Source organism: Merops nubicus, unplaced genomic scaffold, assembly GCF_000691845.1.
Source record: "Merops nubicus isolate BGI_N331 unplaced genomic scaffold, ASM69184v1 scaffold33004, whole genome shotgun sequence".
NCBI lineage: Eukaryota > Metazoa > Chordata > Aves > Coraciiformes > Meropidae > Merops > Merops nubicus.
In genome coordinates this window covers 49,140-75,949 of record NW_008602827.1, presented here as the reverse complement: position 1 = coordinate 75,949, position 26,810 = coordinate 49,140, and the positions used below count along the sequence as shown (strand labels likewise).

The 26,810-nt window shown below is 34.6% G+C and overlaps 1 protein-coding gene across 1 annotated transcript in view; it reads right to left on the bottom strand.

The window, feature by feature from the left end:
- The window catches only part of CDH8 (cadherin 8, type 2), a gene marked incomplete at its 5' end in the record, with an annotated part of 94,431 nt that overhangs the window by 43,445 nt on the left and 24,176 nt on the right, over window positions 1–26,810 (bottom strand). The window contains 4 exons of the mRNA XM_008938485.1: window positions 7,676–7,812; window positions 13,909–14,162; window positions 16,871–17,058; window positions 21,050–21,217. Of these exons, the coding sequence (XP_008936733.1) occupies window positions 7,676–7,812; window positions 13,909–14,162; window positions 16,871–17,058; window positions 21,050–21,217 (747 nt within the window). The remainder of the gene's footprint in view (window positions 1–7,675; window positions 7,813–13,908; window positions 14,163–16,870; window positions 17,059–21,049; window positions 21,218–26,810) is intronic.

Sequence of the window (26,810 nt, the reverse complement as noted above, 5' to 3'; positions counted from 1 at the left end):
CAAATGAAATCCCCATCCACTTTACTAGTAGACAAAACACTAAAATGTTTTGATAAAAATTTTTACTCAACAGCAATTTATTACAGAAGTATTTAAATGTGATTTTTTTTAGAGCTCACATTCCTTTCTGGGACTGATTTTCTTAACAGAGCAAGTTAACTACTCACACGTTTCTTTCACAGATAAAATATTCCTGGATATGCTGGATTTGAATCAGGTTCTAGGAGACTAGCATTAAACTATTCCTACTTGTATACCCTCAGGAATAAGCAAAAAGTTCTCCCTAGCATATCACTATGTACCTTTAAAAAATCCTCTCTGTTTTAATGCTGGAAAATACTCATTCTTTGCTATACAGTAACTTTGCTAGAAGTTCAAGGCATGCTACTCTGAGTAGGGTCTGTACTGTAAAAAAAAAACCACAACTATGCTTAAAGAAGATTGAGTAAAATAATATTTGGTTAGAAACTTTGACTCTGACATACCCTCATGCTTCAGCCTTACAGAAAAAAAAAAAAAAAAAACCAACAGATTTTAGAGACATTCCATGTATAAGCAGATTAATTCTGTTTATCAAACTAGCTGAATACTACACAGTATTTTTAAGGTTAATCATGTTTTCTTCAGAAATTCTAATTCAAATGTTCCAAGTGTAGATGGCCAGTTGTTAGTTGTTCAGTTTAACAACGCACTCATTTTGCTAGCATATGTATTGTCACTTTAACCATTTCTCCAGTTTTCTCAAAGTAATTAATAAAGGTACTTCACATCAATTTGTCAAGTACCTTTTCACTAGTGACCCTGCTATTCCTTACTTGAATCCGTATTTTTTTAGTGCAGCAGAAAGCCTTACTCCGTTCTAAAACACCATCCACTACCCTAACCTTCTGTGTTTTCAGCTTTGAACAGTATTCTCAATTCCAATATATTTTTGTGAAATCAACATTTGCAAATCCAGAACTAAGACATCTAGCTTAGCTTTATAAAGCCCTGAAACCAGAAATAAAAGAAGCCAGATTGTACATGAAAATCTCTCTCCTTTTCCTGTCCATAATAATGTTTATTACCTCCTTTGATTTTTTTCACTGAATTACTCAGATGCTTTATTCCAGGCTGCATGACATGCTTTCCTGTGAAACCAGAGGTTGCTAACTTCTATTCAGCATCCCATGCCTGAATTCTAATGCTTGCTCCTGAACTACTGAGACCATTTTATATGGAGATTGTTTCATAAGTACACTCCGTTCTCATTCATATTTCTTCATAATATGGCTGCTCCCATGCTATTATCCATGTAGATCACTTCTCCTGCTATTCTTGAGCTGTGAAAAACACTAATGGGAAAGTGTATAATGTTTGAATGCATTTCCATAGCTGAGAACTGCAAACTTAGCTTTATGTGTTAGATCAGCCCTCCACTGACCAATGGCAAATGCTCTGTGACCCATTAGAATCTACGGAGTTCTCTGTAACCCTGTATTTATGTGTAAATGAACAAAAACTACCTTAATAAATTCTGTGTTTCTGTGCAAAAATGATGGATTATCTAGTTTGAGTTCCAGAAAGCCCGAGAAAAAAGGGTCAAGTGAAAAAGGTTAATATTCCTGAGCTCTTCCTGTTTAAACCTCCATAAAGGCTCATTTCCTTCTCTGAAACTTACTGAAATTTACTCAGCCTTAAATTAGAGTTAATTATATGATGCACCTAAGTAACTTCCTAAAATGTTAGAATGATTGCTAATAATGTCTATAGTCATTTTTACAATAAGAGGCTACATAAAATTAAATAAATGAAAACATGAGCAAAGGTATTCATGGCATTAAAAAGCACATTGTAGCTGAAGGCTCATTCTGAAGAGTAATTATGTCTCTCTCCTTTTTTAATTAATGTCCTTGTATTTCTTAAAGGAATATACAACATAGATAACTTTAGTAGAGCTTGTGCTGGGTGATGATTCAATTATTGTATTTATATTCTTGGTAAACCATAAAGAGTCTTTCTGGCTTTATGCCCTTTCCCATTAGGTGATAAAATTGCCTCATACTTCTTCATTTCCAAAGAATGCAGTTGGTATGGGTAATTACCTTTGTCAGCTAGAGCTCACAGATTTGTCCTTGAGACTCCTATGCTCTATACCTTGAAAATATTTATTGTAGTCAAATCACCCTTTACATTTCAAGATCTTGTCTATACTTTCATCTATTGCTTCGAATAATAATTCACAAGAATTTCTCCTAGTTATGGCAGTTCTGGTACTTTGCCAAGTACTTGGCCACAGGGCTTAGCTAGCCACAGATACGCTTATTGCTTGGCAAGTGAAGCTGAATAGCAAGAATCATTTGATAAAGCAGTCCATCAAAATGAAAATAATAGCTCCATGACTGCACTGCCTGCAGAACAAGGGGAACAGACATTCCATTATACCACTTCCTTCAGAGACTTAAAACTTGGCTAAAAGCATTGCTTTAGGCTAAGAGAAATATCTTCTCCCAGGCAGTCTTCCACTGGCTATGGAATTCCCCAGTGGACCGATTTATTGCATGTCTGTGCATGTGATGCTCAGAGTGTGAGAAGAGGGAGAAGTTTTAGAAGAGCATTCTTGTATCCTCGTGCAAAAGAGCAAATGGATGCATGTTTCATCTCTGCATTTCCCAGTATGTCTGAAAAGGCTTGAGACTATACTAATTATAGAAGAACCTGTCTATACTTGAATATGCTCATGGTAGCACCTCAGAAACTGTAACTGACATTCGAGCTGAATGCAGTCTGAGGAATCCAGTGCCCTCTCCATGTTATGGCAGATGAAAGCAAGCTTGGGGACTTTAATGGGATTATTATCTAATTGTTTGTAAAGTTTATGAGCCATGGTTTCTGTTATTTGTTGGTGTGTTTTTCACAAATCTCAGAGGCTGCCAAAACTGGAATATGTTCAGGAGCTGTTTCTTGCTGAAATCTATGGTATCATTCAACGAATTTCTACTACGCAATATGCATATTCTTGAGAAAAGGGTTACCTCACTTCTTAAAAAGAGAATTACAGATAAGCATTGCTAATACTGAATGCTTTATAGTGTATTTTTTGCTTTCAAAGAATTCACTAGTATATGGTATCTCAAGCAGATCTCGGCTACAGTTTAGGAGGGAGGAGTATGCAAATATCAGAATATTTGTATTTAATTTGGAGGAATGTTATGCAGTTAAATTCTGTTACTAATACACTTCTTTCTTGCTTAAGTTAAAACATCTTATCTGAGATAAGTCTTTGCTTTGGTTTCAAACTACATTAGTTCTCCATTATTACTGCTTTTGTTGTATCAATTAACCACCGATGACTGAAGCATAGGGCATTTCCTTAGTATTAATGAGACACACAGTAAGGATACTAGGGAAATATCTGCAGTGTGGATGTTATAGCCATTAGAAGATGGAAATAGCAGTCTGTGGAGCCAGAGGCACAACGAAGATAGAGTTTAATTATTATATACATTCTACTTTACAACACTCTGATAGCTTGCATGATCGGTGATTCTGAATTCCACTCAGAATATCTGTGCAAACTGTAGCAAAAAATGTTCTAATAAATAAATGATGGCTCTTTGATTTTCTTTTAGCAGATGAGTAGCATTGGCAACACACAACTTGGTAAGCACTGCAAAACCTGTACGAGATACTGAAAGAATACTGAGGAGGTTAGCCCAGCCTGAACTCTGCTCTGCTTCATTGCCCAGCAAAATTGCTAACTAGTTAATGCAAGCGACACAAGCAGGTCAACGTGAACAGTAGTTATAGTTACAGTTGTAACTTACACAAACCAAAAAATGTATTTTTATGTTCAGAAGAATGCAAACACATATGACTATTAGGACCCTGACTGTTAGATTTCACTGAATGACAGAAAAATCTGTTTCAAAAAAGTACCGAAGAACCAAAGATGCAATGAGCCTTTGTACACAGAAACATGATGCACCAAAAAAAAACATCTGTAAGTTAATCATTCATTCTCACTGCAGTGCAATTCAGACTCTCAGAGAATACTTGCATATACCCCCAGACTCCTTTCCAGTTCGGGGCATAGCTCCAGAGAGCCCAAACATACAAGCAGCAAAATCAGCCCTGACTTAAAAACCAAGGCTACATCCACCCCAGTTCTCTAAGCATCTAGCTAAAATAAAACTTACAATCTTGGCACACACTTCTAAGTTCACGTAACTTTTAAGGACAGAACAAAACAATGAGGAAACTCATTAGTCCAGTATTTGAAGTCTGAAGTCAATGACAGAAAACAAAGTTCACCTCTTACATCCAAAGACCAAAAGGTACATTCTCAGGAAAAGGTCATTTTGCCATGGAGCCTGCTTCCTCCAGCCTGTAATCATCTAGATGTTCCTGCTCCTGACTCATTCAGCAGAGTAAACTTGGATGTATGGCAATGTGGAAAGAAAATTTAAGAATCAATTCATATGTGCAATAACTTTCATTATCACTCGTGCCATGACTGTTAATAGATACATGCCTTCTACAAATTCTAAGCCTTTATTTCAGAGTGATCTTTCAAGGAGGTCAAAGTTCTTAGTAATATTATCTTCTCTTAAAAAGCCATGTGACAGAATCCATTAACATAGAGAAGTCACTACATGAGCAAAGAGGAAAAAAGTTGAATGACAAAGAAACAAAAATGAAACTGGTAATGGAAGAAAAATATATAAGATATCAAGCAATAGAAAAAAAAGTGCAAAAGGAATGGATCACTTCAGAGCAGGCAAATTTAAGGGTAGTAGTTGAGAGGATCAAAGCTGCAGAAGGAATTTATCTACTCTTTTTTTCACTAAATTCATGGAAAGTGTGTAAATCTGAAATACTGAAACGCTCATATATCACTTGTACATGTTAATCATCTTCAGTCCAGTCCAGTCTTTTCCACTGATCTTTGTATTATTTCATCATTAATAAGCAAAAAATTATTCAGATGGACGAGATACTTGAAGAACTATCTCTAGGGGGGCATGCAACCAGCATGCAATGTAGTTACTGTGATTTAACAAGAGCGATAAAACTCTATGCAACTTGTCTACATATGTTAAGAACTACAACATAAAGGCAACAGAAAAGTTTGAGTAACTCTCTGAGGGAAAGTCACTCAAGGCAACTTTTCCTTAGTCTTAACCACACAAGAAAAAAGGCTTCCGACAACAAGAAACTCCAAAGAGGCTGGAAAGAGTCTGAGAAGTGATGGGAAAGTGAAAAGAGGGAAATGCCAACCTCCAAAATGTCTCACTTTGCACAGGTCTGAGAATATGATAGTGATACTATTTGCCACCAATAGCATGAATTTGTTCTAAATTAGAACTAGCCAGACACTTGCCTATAAATATTAAAAGAAAAGGACTTTCTTCTTAAAAAAAAAAAAACAGATTTTTTTTTGCCTTTTTATGGGAGAGATCATTAACATTACTATCAGTGAAAGCATTGATGACCCACTTTGTATTTTCCTTTGCTGTTTGTGTCTGCCTCCAACAGATTTCTGTTATAACAGAGATTTTGATTAATACTGTGTTGTAAAGAAATTAAAAAATGTCCATTTTACTCTACTTGGCAATTTGATGAACAAATTTTGTTTCTGCATGAGGAGTGTAAAAATAATTTCTCTTAAATAAGCAACAGTAGCAGTCTCTGAAACTAGGCTCTTGTTTTATGTAAATGACAAATAATTCTATTAGGAATGCTAAAATAAGCCATCAGAAGGAACAAAAATGCTTAGAACAAGATAGGCATTATTATTTTCATGGCCAGTCTGATAAGAGGCAATTTTACAATAGTGACAGATGCTGAGGTTCCCATGAAGTCTAATGACAAGGCTGATTCTTATAAAATTCTTGAGTATAATTATGTTTTAAAAATCTGGAGATGCAACAGACATAATTCTGATGTGGCTTAGTAAAGCACACTTCTGTTTACTTTGCTCTGATGCAAATACAGGATATCAAAAAGTGAGCTGCAGAGGTTTCTTGAAATTTGTTTTTAATTTTTATTTTTTTGGTCTTTTTGGAGGAAACAAAATGTAAAATTACTTAGCTTTACACCTTACTGTTCCAATGTCTGAAAGCCTGGATCACAAACTAGTAATTCTGCTTTTCATGCCATTGGTAAATCTCACGATCTCACATTCCTCATGGCTTGAGAAAAACTGGTATGGAAATTTTATATATCGTTCCTTTAAAAATATGAAAATTATTAACTGATTTGATATTAACCTGGCCAAAATATGCTCTTTGAAACCAGAGCTTACTTTCTTTTCTTATGTAGTTCCATGCCCTGTGTTGGCTTGGCTTTCCTGCAAGCAGAAAGTACACTTGCTAATTTATCAAAATACTGTTTGCCTGCAAGATTTAACAGTAATTAAGAGGGCACCGTTGGCACTGCTGCACTAGTGGCAGAGAAATACACAAATTATCAAGGTAACTCATAGGGATACAGTTTACAGGGGTTATGAGTTGAGAGCTTAGTTTATGCTCAGACCTATATTTCTCATTTATGGATGCCATTTCAGTTACCTGCCACACATTCCTAATGTCCATTTTTGAAAATAAGTACCACAGAAAAATATTGGATGACTAAAACAGGTCAAATAAACATATTTTATCCAACCATTCATTATGTTCATAGCTACAGTATTATGAGACTCAGCGTTAAAAGTCCTGTATCATAAAACTACATCCTTTAAAAAAAAAAAAATTCTGAGAGAAAAACAAGCATTCACATCATCTTATTTTCTGCATGCAAGAATTAGCAGCACTGATCATCAGGCTCCAAAGACAAATATTCTTACAGTGTGTGTGCACACGTGGGAATTATGCTTATACATTGATTGCAGAATAAATATGTCAGCAGAAATATTTTCATACTTTGTGTTTTACTAAAGATGATGACATGGGATGACAGACCTACATTCTAAATCTGTTCCTTTGTGGCAATATGTTTGTGTCAAATGTACAGTCTAAAATACAGTGCAAATATTAATAATATAATATATTGTCATACGTGATCCTGCCAGCAGTGCTTACAATTCCAAATTAATCAAGAATTCTTCTTCATTAAAAAGTAGGACCCATACTCACAGACAGGGTGACACTCCTGGCTCTCAATGGGAGAGTGTACAGATCAGTGACAATAGTTTTGTGGAACTGTACAGTCCGTGTTTGTGTCTATAGCTGTGTATGAGGAAATTTATTCATACGTATCAAATAGGACTACTCACATGAAACACTACCCATGTGCTTAATATTTTATGGTACTGAAACATAATACCACTCAGAGTTAAGAACTTCTGGATTGCGTCTACAACAGCAAAGCTTTATTTTTTCTGTCAGTATAACTAAATATATGGCTTTGGTTTTGGAAGTTTTTAAACATTTGTTAACCTTTATCTTATATACTCTACAAATGTGCTCGTGTATCTCTTAAAAATCTACACTACTGTATTCACAGAAGAAAGCACAGTTTTGAAAACTAAAAGAAATGGAACCTTAGTAGAAATTAAGTTTTCTTTCAAAAATTGTGTAATTCAAAAATCTAACATTTTAGTTTTTATTGCATGAAATATAGTTTTCATTGCACATGTTGTTAAAACTAATTATAAACCAAGCAGAACTACAAGTCAGTAAACACAAATACTTACTAGTTTCAGTAGCTACAATAGTTATGTTGTGCCACATATTTGTTTCTCTGTCCAGTGGTGTTGCCAAAGTTATTTTCCCATCTTCTGCGTTGATGTTGAACTGTCTCTCAAGGTCAGTATGACGATCAATGGAAAACCTACGAAACAGACATCCCTGTGATTTACTTAATGAAGTTGGTGTAATCCATACAATCACAAGACAATTTAGGGAGCCCTCTGAGAGCTGCAGTTCTATTGCCAAATGGATTGAGAAGCTCAATAGCATACTAATTTGTAAGACAAAATGACAAACTGAGACTAAAAATCTTAATAATTATTACCCAAGGAGTAATTAGCTGTATACCCAGTGTGAAGGTCATAAAATGCCCTCAGGTTCACTGAGTAACATCTTTGACAAACGGTGCTGATCAAGAGTTAATTACACAATCCATCACATTTATTAGACAGTTTCTATGGTATTTCACAGCAACTGAAGATAATTTCAACAGTAATGTATTAAGCACACAAAAATGGTGGGCCTCATGGTTATTTTAAAAAGGACTGAATAATATTATTTTATCAATATATTTCAGATTAATGAAGCATGAACTATTCACCAAGCATATTATTTGGTTATGTTCAAGCAGCTCCGTGGGCAGAATACACTTAGCGAATCACTGTTTTCCTATAAAACACTTCAAACACTGAAGGACTGATTGTTTTATGGATTGAGATCGCTGATTTTTAAAAAAACAAGTTTCATCTGACAGGTAGTCGGTTTGCAAATGTGAACATCCAGGTAAATTATGCAGCCTAAACAAAGCCAGCTTGACAACAAGAAAGAGCTGCAGTAGATCGCTACAATGGTGCATTAAGCAGGATGATGATTTAAAGCTCAGAACAGGATGTCCAGCAAAGCTTTTATGTTTGTCCATTTTTGCAGAGTTATTTTATTAGTGTATTATTTGCTAAAAGAAACTAAATCACAAAATTAAGCCTTCCAACTTTTTGACAGGAAAACTGCGAAATGAGAGTTTAGTGATAAACTGTTGATACGGTTCAACAAAAGTTGACTTCAAGGGGTTTTACTGAATCCTAATTGTGGATTTACACAAAAGCCTTTTAAGCCTTTGTATCTATGTATTACAGAACCCAGCAGCATGCACTGACAATTTTTACATCTGCTCTGCATTATATCTAGGCATAATAGGGTGAGTTATGATACAGTATCAGACTGGATTACATTATATAGTGGTCAGAAAAAGTAGCTCAGACTGTCAGTTTCTCATTACATTTCTACTTTTTGCAAATATGTTGTTAAATTCACTGGTAGAAGAAAAAGAGTACATTTTGCTCCAGTGACAATGGCACAGTTATCTGAAAATCAGTTATTCCATTCTGGCTTATGCTTCTTCGTAAGTAATTTCCAAATAAATTCTGATTCGGAAGTTCCTTTATATGCTACAATAAACACATTCTGATGAACTCAAACTCATTTCAGCATAACACAATTGATTTTGATAGACTTAGCATTAGGATCTGATTTCAAATCTTAGGATTCTGGCATTCATCTTTTTTAATTTCAGTGTCAGATACAATTAACTGTCAAAAAATTAGTTCTAAATTACGAAAACTCACCAAAGTCTTAAAGTTTAAGTGTTTAAAGACTGTTACTGATGATCAAGGCTAGCGTGATCACACTGGCAAGGTACTTAACAACTAATGGATTTAAGAGTGAAAATCCCTGTTTAACTAGGAAGTAGGATTTTAAAAGACTTAAGTTTTCTAGTTTTAAATTCTGAGAAGAACAATTTTCACCCACTTAAAACCAAGAATTCTGTTTAAGAAGAGCACCAGAAAAAAGAATTAAAATTCCAAATAGACATACCTAAAGCTAGGCATATGCATCTATATTTAGACATTTAAGTAAACGGATTTTCTAGTGAGCTCCACATACTCAATGGTTTAATGGGAATTGTGCTATTCTCAGCATTTCTGAAAATCAGGTCACTTGTGTGGAAAAAAAAAGTTGTAGGTGGCTAACTTAAGGCAATCACATTTTTTAAAAAGTATCTTATTTTGATGTCTTCCTAGTTCCAATTAAAGTATTAGAAATAAAATCCTGGCACTAGTGAAGTTAGTAAAAAAAGTACCTTACAGACTTTCACAGGTTTAAGATTTTACTCAAGAAAATAAGACAACAACTACAATCAAGGTAATTTTTTTAACGATATCATCACTTAAATCTATCTTTTAACTCTTGATGTTTATGTAATGATGCAGAAAAACTCTTCTGATAGTAAACATTTTTACAGTCCACAAATGAAAGAAAATATGAAATGCTGATATGATATTTAATATTTAGTTGACTTGGGCTTGACAGAAATTCCGCTGAGATAAGACAACATTTTTTCTCCAAGGATAAATCCTTTTCTAAACTTATATTCAGTCTTCCTGCAGTACGTTTTTTGAAGTTATAAAAACCAGGAGCATAACATCTGTGAGTTTATTATATTGCAATTCATCTCATTCCAACAGTATTTATTCACTATGCAAAAAACAGCATTCAAAATGAAAAATTTTTAACTTGTTACATGGCTTTACAAGACTACAAAGAGGTAAAGCCCTCTCCTGATTTTAATTTGATGAATATTCGATACAAAAAAAACCCATAAAAATCTGCAGTGTCATAAACCTGGGAAAACTAATAGCACATTTGCAGTTTCCTTTTCATGATAATGGTAGTGTAACTCTTTTTAATGGGAATGCATTGTCAGATCCATAAGCTATACATAAAGCACACGATTCTCTAAAAATGAGAAAATAATATCCTGGGAAATAATAAAATAATATCTTCTGAAATTGCCATAAACCCAGCACTGGTTATTGGGAATTTTGGTTAGTTTATGGGTCTGCTATGACAGTTAGAGGTACAACCCTACAGTGGTTTTATGGAAGACTTAAGACAATTCTCAGTCCTGCTGCACTATTGCTGTTAGGACTTAATTTGATCTGCTCTTTATTTGCACCAGTGTAAATAAGAACAGAAATCCTTTTTGCTGCACCTGCTGAGATTTGAATCACAGTATTGATACCTCATCAGTGGTAAATCAGCATTGTTTATTAATGCCAGGCAGATTGGACATGCTACTTAGTGACAGATAAATAGCTGTACCATTAGGGAGGCAGAAAATACTGTATCTAGGTTTTTAAGGCCTGCTGTGAATTAAGAAAATGATCAACTACTGCCAAAGATGAAATCTCTGTCGATATGAATGGGGAAAACCTGCCACAATGAAGCTTATCTCTCCACAGAGAAAGACTTCGAAAGGCAGTGATTTATAGGGGGCAGATACAGTATAGGAAGAAAGATTATTGCTCATGCTTTTTTTCTATGCACCTTGGATCATGATTTATCCAAGATAATTTACTGCAGATAAATAGACCATGATTATAAAATAAAATCAGAAATATTAAATCAGTACTACTGAATCAACAGATTTGTATGCTAATAGATAATGATCTTTCAAGCCTAATTACACTGTAAGACAGAATGTACCCCCCTTAATACATAAACTACAGTAAAACTTTACAGCTAGCTTAGCTGAATTCACTGGGTCCCTTTCCCAAGAGATGCATGTGGTCTAAATGGGGTAAGATGTGAGCCACTGAACCATGCTTCTGAAATGACTGGACTAGAATAAGACAAAATACTGGCCATGCTTACAATTATTAGACAAATTTGTAAAATTTTGCCTCCTCAAATTCTGTTTTAAAGAAAAAGATACATTAAAAAATGGCCAGGCAGTATTAAAACAGTCCATATTTTTTAGAATAAAATGTTTTAGTTTTGGTTTTCAAATTTTTAAATTATGTTTAAGGTTTTTGTAAGTATATCATCGAACAAATAAATTAAATTTACATTATATATGTGATACAATAACAGAATAAATATGTGAAATACACAATCAGAATGAAACATTCTAATCCCACAAAACAATGCTTCCACAGATTTTTGTTAGAACCTGCCACTTTCCAATTTTGTTCTGAATTGGAAAGAAGGCAACTATATTTTTGCTCCCTACTTATGTCTGATTAATCTGTTTGCTCGTGTAACAGTAGAATCACTAACTTGAAATCTCTTTTTATTCCTTAAAATATTCTGGAATTTGGACTTTCCAGAGCTATCCCAGATAAAGCCAAATTAATCAGGTTAGTAAACAAGAAAAAAGAACTTGGAGAGGAAACTGAGCTCTCTATATTTCTGAATTAGCTATCAAGTCAATACAATAAAATATTAAATCTTACTAATTAATTACCTTCCTGTTTAAATGTAATGAATTTTGGCCAATTCTGTTTCACGTATATCTATTGTTTCTATGCTTTGATAAGTAATAACATTCTACTTAATTTTGCACATAGAAAATACCTTTGCTTTTAAAAGTTTGAAAATATCTTGATCTATAAAATGATGAAAGAATGTAAATTAAGCAAATGTTTTACTCAGTTTGATTTTTCAGTCTTGGACAGGATACAGAGGCTCGATTTTAGAATATTGATAGGCTTGTAGGTGGTCTAAATTATTAGGACTCTGGAGGAGGACTAGAAAAGAATTACAGGGAAACAGAACAAGGCTGGCAAAATAGCCAAAGTAAAACTGAAGGAGAATTGAAGCCAGGCTGAGATGAGGAACAAATGGGACAAAATCAAGAGGCAGATGAGCACAAGATCAAGCCAAAAGCAAAGCAGAACAGGGTAGAGGGAAACAACTAAGGTTATATTGAAAGGGAAATTGCCATTGAGCTGGAATAAAGGGAAGAAAGCCAACTTGCTGCCACCATGGCAGGTTCCACACACCTCTGAGAAGACCCTACCTTTGTGGCAGCAGTGCAGGCCCTTTTTCACAGATGCCAGTGGACCAGGGTAACAAAACTAGGGGTGAAGCCACTGCTTAAATTGTGCAAGATCAAACTCTGTGCATTCTAGATTGCTTTATTCTGTTTACGTTCCACTTTCCTAACCTGTGTAACTACCCTTTTTTATTTCCTATTTCTCTGATCAGATTACTATCTTTGATCATCCCCCACATTGTTCCACATTAGCTCCCAATGGAAGTGGCAGGGTCAGCCCAGACCACCAGCCCCCCAACCTTTCTGCTGTGCGCATGATGTCAACATGGCATCCAATAACTCATCAGCCGGCTCAGTTGTCTATTCCCCTGCAGCTCCCTCCCAACTTCTGGTGAAAATTAACCCTATCCTAGCCAAATCAGGACACATCTTCATGCACAAGTTCTAATACATCCGAACATACTGGAAATTCTGAATTTCTAATACTGAAGACACTAAAATATGATTTACAACCTGCAGGCCCTCAAAGTAAAGGCTGAACATTTTTCGTCTGTGACAAACCTGATGTAAATGATGATGACTAGAGAATGGTCTTAAGTGACTGATTATAATTATCATCATCATCATCCTCACAATGCTAAAGATGCTTGCATAGCTTAAATTCCTTGAGGCAATAAGGTATAGTGATGATTATTATTAAATAGAATCTCTCAAAATATATATTTACTGTGAATTTGATGTTTTGAAGTTTGTTTTCATAATTCTTTTAGCAGGCATTATTAAGCCTAGCAAAATGTGTTTTGGGAACACTTGTGCCATACTGTATTAACCATTACAAAGGGGGAGGGGGAGATGTGTGGTCATGAAAACGAGATAGAAAACACTGATTTGATCAAACTAGAATAACAGATTTTGTTGAAGTTAGATCAAAAAGGGAAAATACTGTAAATTGAAGTTGCAAAAGTCATATGGGCATAAATCATCTCTGACTTTCTATCTTAAAACAAGGAATGGGTTTAGCCAAAGGAATACATAACTTGACAACCTTACAACTACATGGAACAAACTCAGTATTGTTAGTGCAGACACTAGCAGATTATTTAAAATAACTGCAGAGATACTCACTGATGATTCAACCCCATCTGACATCATACACTCTACTTCTTATTTTCATTGCATTCCTACTGTTTCATAAGACTACTCATGTGGCAAGAAATATTTTCATGATTTCAAAAATGATCTAAAATGAATCTGAACTGATAAATCTAACATTCTAAAACAAATCCAATACAAGTATTCTCATAAAGATAAAATGGCATGAGAACACTGTCATACAATGTATGGTAAAATATACTTAGCATTTTGCTAGTAGTTTTTTCAAAGAGAACTTTAAAGCAGCGCTACCTTATTGGACTGGAAGACACATCAGGGTCATGGGCAGTCACCTGACCAATCACAGAGTTAACAGCAGCATTTTCATGCACTTCCAGTAGGTAAGTAGGTGATGAAAAGACTGGTGGCTCATCAGCATCCTCTACTACAATTTTTACCGTTGCTGTATCCTTGAATGGTCCTCCACTGATGAAGCGAGGATCAATATGAATGTTGGCTGCTTCTACCTTCAGAGTATAGGATTTTTTGGTCTCAAAGTCCAGTGGCTGTTAAGAATGACAAAGATAAATGTCTTTTACTAATGGCTGCAGAGAAAGAACAAGTGAATATAATGCTGATGGATGAAAGTTATGTGCATTTAAGTACATTCAGAGAGCTTTAATGCAATCACTTCCCATTCCCAAAAATCCAACCTGCAAATTTTCTAGGCATATATTGATACCCGTTTATCCAGCCTCAGAGAAAACAAGATTCTGTTTTCTTGTTTTTCATGATAAATTTATGAAAATATTATCTCTCATGAATTATACTGTAACAATTACACACCAGTTGAATACTACAAATTTGTTGGTGGTGACGTGACCTGCATATCAATCATGTACCTAATCAGTGGTTTGTAAGTTGGAGAAAAAAAATAAATTATACCAGCTTCATAAAGAATAAATATTTTATGACTCCAAGAACACTGTGAGAAATCTAAAGAACTAAAAAAAATTTTCATATTAGACATAAGAGGCATTACATAGAAAAATGTAGAGCTAATCGTAAAAGAAGGTACTTCAACATTATTGCACTTCAGGTAACTCAGCATTTTTGTTTATAGGGGCAAATGAGGTAGATATCTATGAGGAATTTCTTAAAACTAGCAATTCCTATTCCTATAACTTTTTTTCCCAGAGAAACACTAAACTCATTACTTCATCAATATACCTGCCATTCCACAATTGGTTTTACTATTTTGCAGGTCCATATTAAAACACAAAGGATGAAAACACAGTAGATTTAAAGAAAAGAAATATAATATAAAAAAAAAAAACAAATTTGTGACACTTTTGAATATTAGAAATTTTCATTATATGAGATTCAAGTCTGTGTCTTGAAGCACATCAGTATATTCACTATATAATTCTCTTGTGTCTCACAACGATTCAAATTTCAAAGATGTAAATTGTCAGACATTGAAAATATATTAAGATTTGCATTACAATGTCCCAAGGATAAAAATTAAAAGGACACAGAAACCCTGAATCTGCAATGCAAATACCAGCAAGAACACAAATAGGAACCTCCAGGAGGTCTGTCAAAGCCTTCGACATGTATACTTTCAAATTTTGTTGATTTTTTTTTTGGGTATGAATCAAGGTCTAATGGGATTTTCTCTTTCTCAGAAATTCTAATAAACATAAGAAAACTTTGTTTCTTTAGCAGCTCTTAAATTAGTAAGCTTTTGTAATTATGAATGATGATTTATAAATCAGCATATTCACAATTTGCCAATCATAACTCCTGTATAATTTTTTCAACTGCTTTTCACATGTTTTGCAGAAATTATAACACCCCAATACATTTAGTCATGCTTAATCATAATATCATATTGAAAATTTACTCTGCATTGTATAAACCCCATGAATTTATGCTGGAGAAAATCTGTTGGTGAGCAGTACCCTCCATACATCATCTACTCTAGTAGAAGCAAAATGATTATTGCTGTCAAAATGAATATATGAAACAACATTATGTTAGAGACTCAGTTATGAAATAAAGCCAAGGGAACTGGGGCAAAAGGCTAATTGCCTTAATTTGCAGAAGAGGTCACAGTATACAATAAATTACAGTAAGGAAGATCAGGGATGTATATCATAATTTTCTGTTTAGGAAAACATCTAAATTTAGATAAATATATATCTTTTTATTATACATTTACAGTGATGACCTACTCACTAAGAAACAGAAAGTATAAACTTTTGGCAGGTACTCTGCCTGCCCTCTCTAACTAACATACATTTACCTGTGCTCATCAGATTCCTCTTTTTTTCACTAGAATGTCATGATTTGTTTTTGTTTCTTTGTTTGTTTGCTTGTTTTCAAAAACAAAGATTCATTTAGAATGCTCTGTGCTCTGCATTTAAAACCGTCTATGCCAGTGTTATATCCTCTTTTGGAACATAACATGAGAAACATCTCTATTCTCTTTCCCCAGAATGTAATGAAAGTTAAATCTCCAATTAATGTTTCACTAACTTTAGTAGCCAAGCTGTTCTAGATACACTGTCTCTCTCCATATTTCTGTATATAACTGGGCAGTCATTCTGTTGTGTACATGCAAACACCTCCCCTTGCATACATCCAGACTGTACAAGCAGAGATAAGGTAACAGAATTGCAGCCTTCTCTGGGGTCTGAATTTGGCACTTCTCACATGAAACAGTACTGAACTCCTTGATAAGGTTCACTGAAATCACTAATCATTGAGCAAAGAGACTTCAACATGAGAAAATGTGGAAGACTAAGCTTCTCACATATCATGTTATTTAATTATATATAATTCATTAGGATTTTTTTTTTTTCCCTCTGAACAGTATTTGACCATCAAATCAAATAACAGAGAAAAGGTATTTGATGAATCAGCCAAGATTTTATGGACGTTTAGACCACCAACAAAGCAGATTCTAATCCACTCTTCTCCTTTGGAACCAAGAAAGCAAAACCTATATGGATTGACCTTGTGGAAGCCCAGCTAAGATTAACATTCCCAGCACTGAAAACACGTCCAGTGATGTCTCCCCAGTTGTTACCTAAATGGCAATTTTGAAGGACATGGCCAATACATTTTTGATCACTTCACTGAGTTAATACTTCTTCCATAGAGAAAAGAATCCTTGGAAATCCAGCATCTTCTCACAAAGTAAAGTTCAGTGCGGTAGTTGTACATCCAATAAACATTTTTTTTTTTTTAAAACAGAGATATCATTTACCTTTCTCACTCTGATAATTCCATCCTGAGTTTGGGAATCTGTAGTAATTTCAAATATATCCATTCCATCTCCTTCAATAATATCATAGGATGATTTAGCATTTTCTCCAGTATCCAGGTCATTTGCTTTCACCCTTCCTATTGGCTCACCAAGAGCAACATCTTCCATTACTGAGAAGTGATAGAGACCTTACAAATAAAGAGGAAAAGACTCAACATTACACCCGATTCCAGTATCTCTTATACATTCTTCTTTTGTTTAAACTTTCTCAATGCAAACCCGTGAGATGTGCAAATAATACAAATCACATATACACAAGTTATTTACTGAGAGCGGCAAAACATACTCCTTATATAGGAAGAGAATATTTGGTTTACTGTATGTGAATGTTCTTTTTATTACAGTAGTATCCTGCTTCTTCCTTGCAGGGGTGCTCCAGTGTTGGCAAAGACAAATGCTAAGCTACTTTCAACACTGAAAGTATGCAATGTTCTCTAGTGCAGACACAGTTGAACCTACAGTTTTATTTACAGAAATGTAGTTAGAATTCATCTATGAAACTTTGGCTTTTACTCTGCAGAAAACTGGTCTAATACTTCAAAGATCCCTTATGCTGTTTCAGATCTTTACCACTTTTTGACCCTTTTAAATTTATTTGGTTTTGTTTGTTTAACTCCTTACACCTCCCTTTTGTGGTAAGAAGCTAATTAAGAAACATTCAAGCAAACTCCCAAAATTTATGTTTTAATGGGAAAAAAGCAAAACAAAACCAAACAAACAACAAAAATATCCCACCTTCTTATAGTAATCATTACTGTATTTACTGTTTGATTGTAAGTTTAGACTAAAAACCACTAGAAAGTGCCATTGAAATTGTCAACATTTTTAATTTTTATACTTGCTTCAAACCTTTTGACCTAGAGAAGTATCAGAAATCTCTTTAGAACTTGTAGTTTATTATTTTAGATACATATTTTATTGAGAAAAGTCAAAATACCCATTCTACTATCGCATTTCCCAGTTCTTAACAGTACTCTGAAAAACAGAAGACACCTGATTTTCATGAAAAATTCTTTGTGGAGCACCTAGTTTTTTACCTCTCAGTAGTTTACATTTATTGAAGTTACAGTTAATATGTGATCTAAACAACTGCAATGCGGCTTAGTAGTTAAAATAGTCAAAAGGAATTCAAGGTTAGCAGATGGGACTATGAAGATTGTTTTTGTCAAATGATTCATCTTTGTCCTTTTCTGTCCTCAGTTGTTCTAAGATACTGTTGTATTTTTTAAGTTATGTGCAGCTAGTAGTTTTCTAAAACCAAGATGTTCTGGAGTTGTTGCTTTAATTGTTGTTGTCTGATTGCAGTAGCAACAGGTAAAAGCAGGAAGGGAAACTGTGAGGAATTCACAAATACATGTATTAGCTATACATGTAATCTGTCCCAAAGTGAGTATTATTTTTTTACTTTAATGTTTCTAGGCTAAATTATTGCAGATAATTTGGAGATCATCAAGATTTCTCCAGAATATCCATAATGGCTCACAAACAATGAGCAGCCAAAGCAATCAAGTGCCTCAGGAGACTAAATTATGCGTTCATAATTTACACTGCTGTCCACACTTGGTGGTTTGAATCTCCAGACACAGTTGACTGCGTTTTTAAGTTGGTATTTTTCTTTCAGATTTATTAAGGCAGTTTAAAATTCTTGTAAAAAAAAAAAAAAAAAAAAAAAAAATTATGCAGCTGACTCTTTTACACGAGTTGCTCTTAAGAATTAAGAATTGTCCTGTCCAGATATCTTAGTGTAGAGCTGACCAAAAAAATCCACATTATGCATCTTTGAAAATACTTGGTTTCCACAGCTGCACACAGTTCTCAGTACAATCCTACTGTAAACTTCCAGGTTAAAAACTTCCGTGACTTATAAAATGCCTCTAAAATTATTTCAAAGAGATCATAGAAGTAAAAGTTCATCTTTTTCATTTCTAAAACCCAGGAGGCTAACACTCTTTCAAATCAGACCATAAATATACATTTCTGTCCTGCCTGGAAACAATAAACCGATAAAACACACTGCTTTCTGAGTTCATTACAATTTATTGTGAAAGCAGCATGTATTACATCTTATGAATTTCTATTTCATTCTGGTTAGGCTCTATTGTAAGTTTGACCCTTTCTTATTTTCCTTTCCAGGCAAATGCAAACCGTGCTTCAACAGTGTAAAAAAACGTTAGACTTGTTCAGCTCTTATATAAGGCCAGAGCCATGACTAATCTGTAATGCTAGGCAGCATGCTATGAATACTTAGTTTTAAAAGGCAGAATTTCTAATAACATCTAGTTACATTATTTACTATAGCCCACCCTTACTAAATGCAATATATACATAATAAAAAAAACTATAGTACATGCAGGTTTTTTTTTCTAATGAAGTTGCACAATGGTCAGTGTTGCCACAGGGTGGTTATTGCTAGATGCTAGCTTGAATTCTGCACTGGAATGCACGGGGTATAACAGCTTGAAAGACAGCAATTCATTCTTTGCTGAAGGAAAAAAACATTTACATTTTTCATAGAATATATTTCAGGGACCTGTGATGCAATCTTCATGCCACCCACTCAGTGTGTATCCAAACTACAGGAGAACAGAGATGAATAAATTGCATGGGGAAAGCACAGTTTCATCTCCAAATACATTCGCTCCTGTTGTGATCTCCAGCAAATGTACCAATTAGTACTAGTTCTGTTATTGATTTCTGATCAGCTTTTTTCATGCTGGCTGGCAAAGGCTTTTTGAGACAGAAAGTGCTGAGGCAAATATAAAAGCCAGATAAGGTGAAAAAAGTAGGTCTGTGGTCACCAAGTCAGAGCTGTAGTACATTGCAGTTATAAAAGAAATGTCCCTTTGCATTTTGGTGATAGGGTTCAGCCAGGGGTCTCATCTGTAGTTGTTTATATGTATATATATATCTATATATATCTATATCAGGGTAATTGTCATCATAAGTTGGAAAACACAACTACACAAGTGCAGGCACTGCAATGTGGTATGAGCAAAAATTTATGCATTTCTTATTTTATAATGAAAGAAAACCTGTTATTGTCCACAGAACTAATCTGTTAAAAACCACAAAGATGAAATAATAAAATATGTATTTGACAAATAAACTTCTATCTCTGGTTATTTAAATTATGGGGCTTTTTTTTCCCCTCTATCTGTATGTGAGTTTTCTAGAGTATAGGAGAGTATCACATGCTGATTACTAGGACAAACTCATTTCACTCTATGTCTTCAGAACAGGGCAAAAGTGGACTTCAAGTCATAAATATATGGAAATTAATTAATTTCACGTTGAGTGCACAAGCATCTTGTTAGAAAAACATGCTTTTATTAAAGTGAAAATGATACAAAGTGTAGATGTGAACATTCTCCAATCCTCAAACAGACTTTTAATACCTTAGAACTTCAGTTTTTCAGAACAAGCTGGATAAAAATTTAAGTTTCTAATAGTTCATTAGACTGAGCCTGTTCCAAAGAAATTGATCCAGTCATTATGCTCTTCCCTCTTCCTTTTTCTTTTTGTCTTCATCTTTGAAATAGACTACAAAGCTTGTAGAGAATTTCAGCAGGGTGCCAAATCATTTTAACCTAGCCCAGCAAGATATCTGTTGGAACCAGAGGAGTAAATATGGATTTTGAATTAAAGATCAACAATTATCTAGACTCAGACTTATTTTCTTTGTTTTCTTCACCATTACCTAATTAGTCAAACCTTTATTTCTTTCATCAGTTTTATATGTCTTTTGCTGGTGGTGTCACTTGTCTCCATGAGATGAAAGCATATATATCAGCAACTAAAACTAGCACTTAGACACAAGTGTACTGAAGGCAAATAAATATATGAAAAAAAAAAGTCCCCAAGCCCTTTTGTGTGGATGTAAGATGGGTAACAAGAAATACAGAGAGCTGTGCGCACTGTTGTGGATCTAATTCTCTCTTTCTTAAGCTCTTAAACACGCAGAGGACTACTAACCTTTCTCTAGTAGCAGCTACATATTTTTAAATTACATTACAAACCCAGGTAATATGATGATTAAAAAAAAAATCTTCATTAAAAAAAAAAAAAAAGCACCGTATTACTTTCTTATGTGGGAAAGCACACACACATAATGGCACTTACTCTGTGCAAACTTAGGAGGATTGTCATTAACATCAGTGAGTGTAATTGTAACTGTTGTCGTTCCAGAGAGTCCACCCATATGTCCTCCCATGTCCTTTGCTTGGATGACCACAAAGTATTCTTCTTTGGCTTCTCTGTCCATGTTGGGAAGGGCTGTTTTTATTATAGCTACAATGATAAGAGGGGAAAAAAAAGTCAGGTACAGACCCAAATTCAGTTTTGCAGCTATTTTTATGCATATATGTAAATATTGGTATAAAAATGGAACAATTTAAGTTCCAGTTCAATTACCTCATAGCACCAAGGATCAGGAAAAAATTGAGATTTTGTAAAAAGTATATTAGAGGTCATTTGCCTTAATTTAATTAAAAGTACAATGAAATTGTGGTTCAAAATCCAAGGATTACTCATATATGTGGTACATAATTTTTTTTTTCCTGATAAACTTTTTGGTTTCTGTCCAACCTCCCACAGAAATCCATCATTTCCCCACAAAATTCATAAACAGAAGACAACAGCATAGTAAACTTAATCTGTAAACACTGTTAATCATATCTGTCAGATTGTTTTGAATATTTTAAAGCCAAAACCATTATTTAATCTGCTCTTATATATAAAGCAGGCTACAAGTGTTCCCTTAAGTCCTAAATCGAGTGCCTAAACATCTGCTGGGAAGTGACAGAATGTCCTTTAGCATGTTTTCCAGCATAACCACCAGTACTGGAAACTCCTGAAGTCCCTCTGTTGTCCCTGCTCTAGGAGGGTCACTTGTTGGACAATGATCTCAGTAAGCTGCTATCACCTACTTTATTAAGTTAGAAGTTTTTAAAGACAGAGGTAAAATGATCTGTAGTATAGAAAAATATAGAATGTCAGTGGGCTAATAGGAAGATACCTGGCAAGGGACAGTCCAGTTAAATATAGAGCCAGATGCACTGTGAACTCTTCTAGATTTCATGGACATCCAAGAAAAGAAATCCTAAAATCTCTTTTTCTTTCCAAACCTATTCCACCTTTTATGTGCTATTACATTCACAACATTCAGTATGGAAAGTTCAATACTAAATGTTTCATGGTAAATTTAAATGGTGTTTATTCTAGTAATGTCCACCACAATAAAAATATAATAATCAACTAAAGATGCCCTGCTAAACCTAGGGATAACAACACTAAATGTTAAATTGAAATATGACTTTTTTTTTGTTCTTTTAATCCTGTTTTTTAATGCTATTTTATAAAAATCATTTTTTCTGTGGAAAATAAAGCACAGTTCAAGTTACTGAGTTATCTTTGCGGTTAAGTGAAGCATAAGAGTGCCAAAGGGAATTGAATCCACCAGTACAGTGGTTCCTTTAAACCCTGGTGCTTGAGGATTCTTATGATGCTTAAAGAAGAGTGTCTCTTTTCATAGACCTGTACATGCAGAGCTGAAAACCACAGTTTATGGGCAGACATTGACAGCAGCACATTAAGTCTTTGGTATTAAAAAAAAAAATAAGGTAAGAATTCTATATTGCACTATGTATTTGTTAAGAGTTCATGTGGAATAGAGTGGCCAAGTTCACACTCTGGATCACACATACCTGTTACTGGGCCTGATCATACATTTAGTTAGCTCTCACATGGTATTTCTTTTTACGTGCTCTTTGTTAAGTATTGTCAGGAGTTTATAGATGTCAGTTTTGATTTCTGTTAGTTTTGATTTCTCTATTGGCACTACCATAGCTTTGGAGACTTCAAATATCTTTTTTTTCTTTCATGTAGGACAGTTTTTATCAAATAGTCTTAAAAAAGATGCTCTGCCTGAAATGCTGATATTATCTATTCACGTATTTGTGGTGAATAAAACACTGTTCCTGGTCCTTATCTTTAATAGAGATGCATTTCAGTAAATTTTAGAACCCATTTATCCTTAACTTTGTAATACTAAGCATCTGATCAGACCTCCTTTTCTTGGCTGAGTACAGGACCAAGCTAAGAGCAAGAGGGTGTAACGCATTTAGAATGAAGCAATATGTTTGCTACATAAACCACCAAACATAACTTAATAGCAGTCTTGCAGCCTACACTTTTGTAAATGGTTTCCATGAAATATATGGGTTGTTTTCTTGTATATTTTATAAATATAATTCTGGATGAAAATGAAACCTCTATCTTATATCTGCAACTGCCAAGTCAGTGTAATTTTTCAATCATTTGATACATAATCAGTGATTTTTCATTCCAATTTGGGCTCAGTGGGGTTAAGAACAGGAATATCAACCAGTCTGCAGTTAAAGACGAGTTGGGTACAGAGTGTGGAAACAAGGCAGGCAGGAGCAGTGACCTCACCAACAAGGAGCCAGATCACTGAGTGGCTGTACAGGGTCCACTCAGAGCCAGAGAGGGTGGCCAGGCTGAGTGACAGTCTGATGATCACCCAGTGAGCTCATAGCAACAAGGCAGTTCTAGGCCCAGGCCAGGAACCTCAGCCAGAGGGTCTGGACCTGGGTCAGGACCAAGAAGGTGCAAGACTGGGCACAGATGTAGCACGGCTGGAGGACAGCACGAAGAAAGCATGAAGCTTTCTTCAAAGCAGCTCATATCTACAAAGGAGCTGACCTTCAATGCAGCCAGCTACACTTGTGAACTTCATCAGCTAAGCTCCTTGAAGGAAATTGTGCTCAGGACCTTGACAAATACAGTGTAATCCAGTGCTTGTGAAACCAATGAAGCAGCATTGAATTACAACATTAATGTAATTTAACTATTGTATACCATCTATAGAAGGGGATATAGGTTATTCTGCAAACCATTGAATAATATGGTCCTGTTAAATTTTGAATGAAAACAGGTACAGTAAAAGCTAGAATATAATAATAAACATTTATCAGATGTAGTAGGTGCAAAATACATTCAGTAAAACAACAGGGCCATTTCTTCCATAGTAGCTTGGGTAAGGAAAGTAAATAATATTAATTTCTGAAATTTTTTTTTTATCAGAAATAAATATTTCTGATATTTCTTTCAGTAGAGACAGTTGTGACTGGTTTGGGACTGACTGTTTCAGTATTTAGGAATAATAATGATGCATACTGTGAATATTCTTATTGATAAAAATGAAAAAACTCATAAAAAGGAGGATAATACAAACTTAGGGTATCAGAATTTAGTCTGTATTAGTTTTTTTTTTTTCACTAATAGAGCTCATCCAAAGACCAGTGAAACCTTATTTCAATGGGTTTTGTGTTAATCCTGCTATAACTTTTTCTCTATTATTATTTTTTTAGTCAGACTATCCCTTGTTTGGTTTGTTTGGGTTTTTTGTTTGTTTTTAACCAAATTTACACAGCCTACAGGTGACTTGTATAAGATGCCATATTCTGTAATCTTCAGTTTCCTCTGAGAGAAGTTAACTATTTCAATAGAGTGATGATTTTTCCTAGACAAGTATTTTAGTCTCTTAATGTATGTAACAGTCTAGTGTTCGTCTATGCTTTGAAAGATAGCAGGAAGATTAAATACCTTAAAAAGTGCTTAAATCAGTTTCTGACTTTTAAGACATAAAAATTGGTGATTTTTTTTTTCTGTATGAAGATACTAATGCAACCTGATAGTTCAATAGTTTTATGCATGTTTCTATCTGCTTTCTCAGCCCATAAACCAGTTGCCAGAAGCTAAAAGTCAAAGTCAAGTTTCAATTTCAGATACAATAAGAAGCTAAAAAGAGGTTTACTGTTTTAATTACTATACAAATAGTCGAAGGTTTTTAAACATCAAATATATCCAGATTACACAAGCTGATTGTTACCACCAGTATTTCTATATTCAGAATCTATAGAATGGAGGTCAGCAAAAGAGAAATGTCAGTATCTCTTATGAGGCAAATGAATAAACACAGAAAGGCTCCATCCTCACCTAAGTAGCGTGATCAAGACAGACTAAGAGAGTTATGCATAGTGAATTTCAAGGTTATTTGTTTTCCTTTGCTTTATTCACCAGTTCTCAGGCTGGGCTTACAGGAAATACTGAAACTTTCAATCTGTTTTTAGAAAACAATTCAAGCTCACCAAACACTAATACGCATACAGCCCACAGAACATTAACTCGCTGAGCATTCAACCTGCTCTGCTTCAACTCAACCCAGAAACAAATCGAGAATAAAAACATAACCACTTTCAGCATGCTTTGATGGATGAAAATGGTATGTGCCAAACAGGAGAGTAGTTTAAAAGCGAGGGATGAGAATTACCGTAAACTAATGTAGGGCATGTTGGAAGATTGTATTCAGAACAATTACCAATAGCTTACTGTCGAGGTGGATAGATGGATGAAGTGGTTCATAGGGTTTGTTCTGCTTCTAGCATCATTCAATATTTCCTGAATGATGGAAGATGGGAAGAGCTTATCAAGCTTTTCAGATGACACAAAGTTGGGAGCCATTGCAAGTACTGCAAGAACAGGATTAGAGTTCAAAACAATTTTGACAAATTGGATAGACTAAAAAAGCAGGATACAACTCAATTTGGCAAGTAAAAAGTATATTGTGTGGGTGAAACAATTAACTTCACAATTACAATAGAGCAGATGACTCACAAGACAGAAAAGAATGTGAAGTCAAAATGAGCTGAATATGAGTCAACAGTTTTGCTGATAAAAATGCTCAAACATTTCCTTGTATATTAGGTAGTATGTTATATAGAAGAACTGTGGAATAATGCTCTCAGTTTACTTACACTGATAAGGCTCCAGCTGGAATGGTATATAGAGTTTGAAAAAAAAAAAATCTAACTTATATGGTTAAAAAATACAGTTTATATAGTTCTATAAAGTTTATATAGTTAAGCAAATGTGAGGAAAGACTTTACAGCCAAATATGTAAAAATTACTGGAAATTACTCTCCTTTTCCACTGGACATAAGAGAAGCAATGATTGGCCTAAAATATGAACCACAAAATGAGTTTAAATTGCAGGAAGAGAGATTTCTGTTAAGCATTAGGGGAACACTTGTTAAAAAAGAAGGAAAGTACAGACAGAAGGCTGCCTGTAGAATTCATAGTCTTCCACTACTGAAAGCTTTTAAGAACCTACCAGACAAATGTCTGTTGAGAATAAGGAGGCACTCACTGCATTCTCACTTGAGATCTCTTCCCTCCATATTGTCTAAGATAAGGCTTTATCTCTATGTACTCTAAAATATTTTACAAACCTTAGTCCTGTGAAAACATTCAATGGGCATGTAGTACAACCACTGAACAGATACCTGCAACGTAATTTGGCAACAGATCCTCTGGCTAAAGCTGGGAACATCAGGAAGAGGTTTTGAAGGTGAATATATCAAGAAGTAATCTATTTCTTCAAAGAATGAAAACACCCCAATATTGGAAGTACTTTCTTTTTTTTTTCTTTTCTTTTTTTCTGGGCTGTGTTGCTTTTCCTAAACAACTATTGGTGTCACACTGCTCAATAGCAAATAAAACAGCTGCAGAATGGGATTTACTTTTACAGTGGTCCTAAATGCACACACTGAGCAATTTGCACAATCTGCCTCACAACTTGAATTGGTTAAAATGCACCCCTGTGGACTACTTTTAAAAACCTATTTGAAAGAATATACTCTGTCTCACACTGAATAAGATCAGGGGAAAAGAAGCAATGTCTCAGAGGCTATAGCTGATGAAGAGAAAGAAGAGAAGCAAAAGGAACAATAGAAATAAGGATCTGTTTTTCACTTTCCATTTTTTTTTTAAGGATCTCTTTATGGCAACACTATAAAGCTAC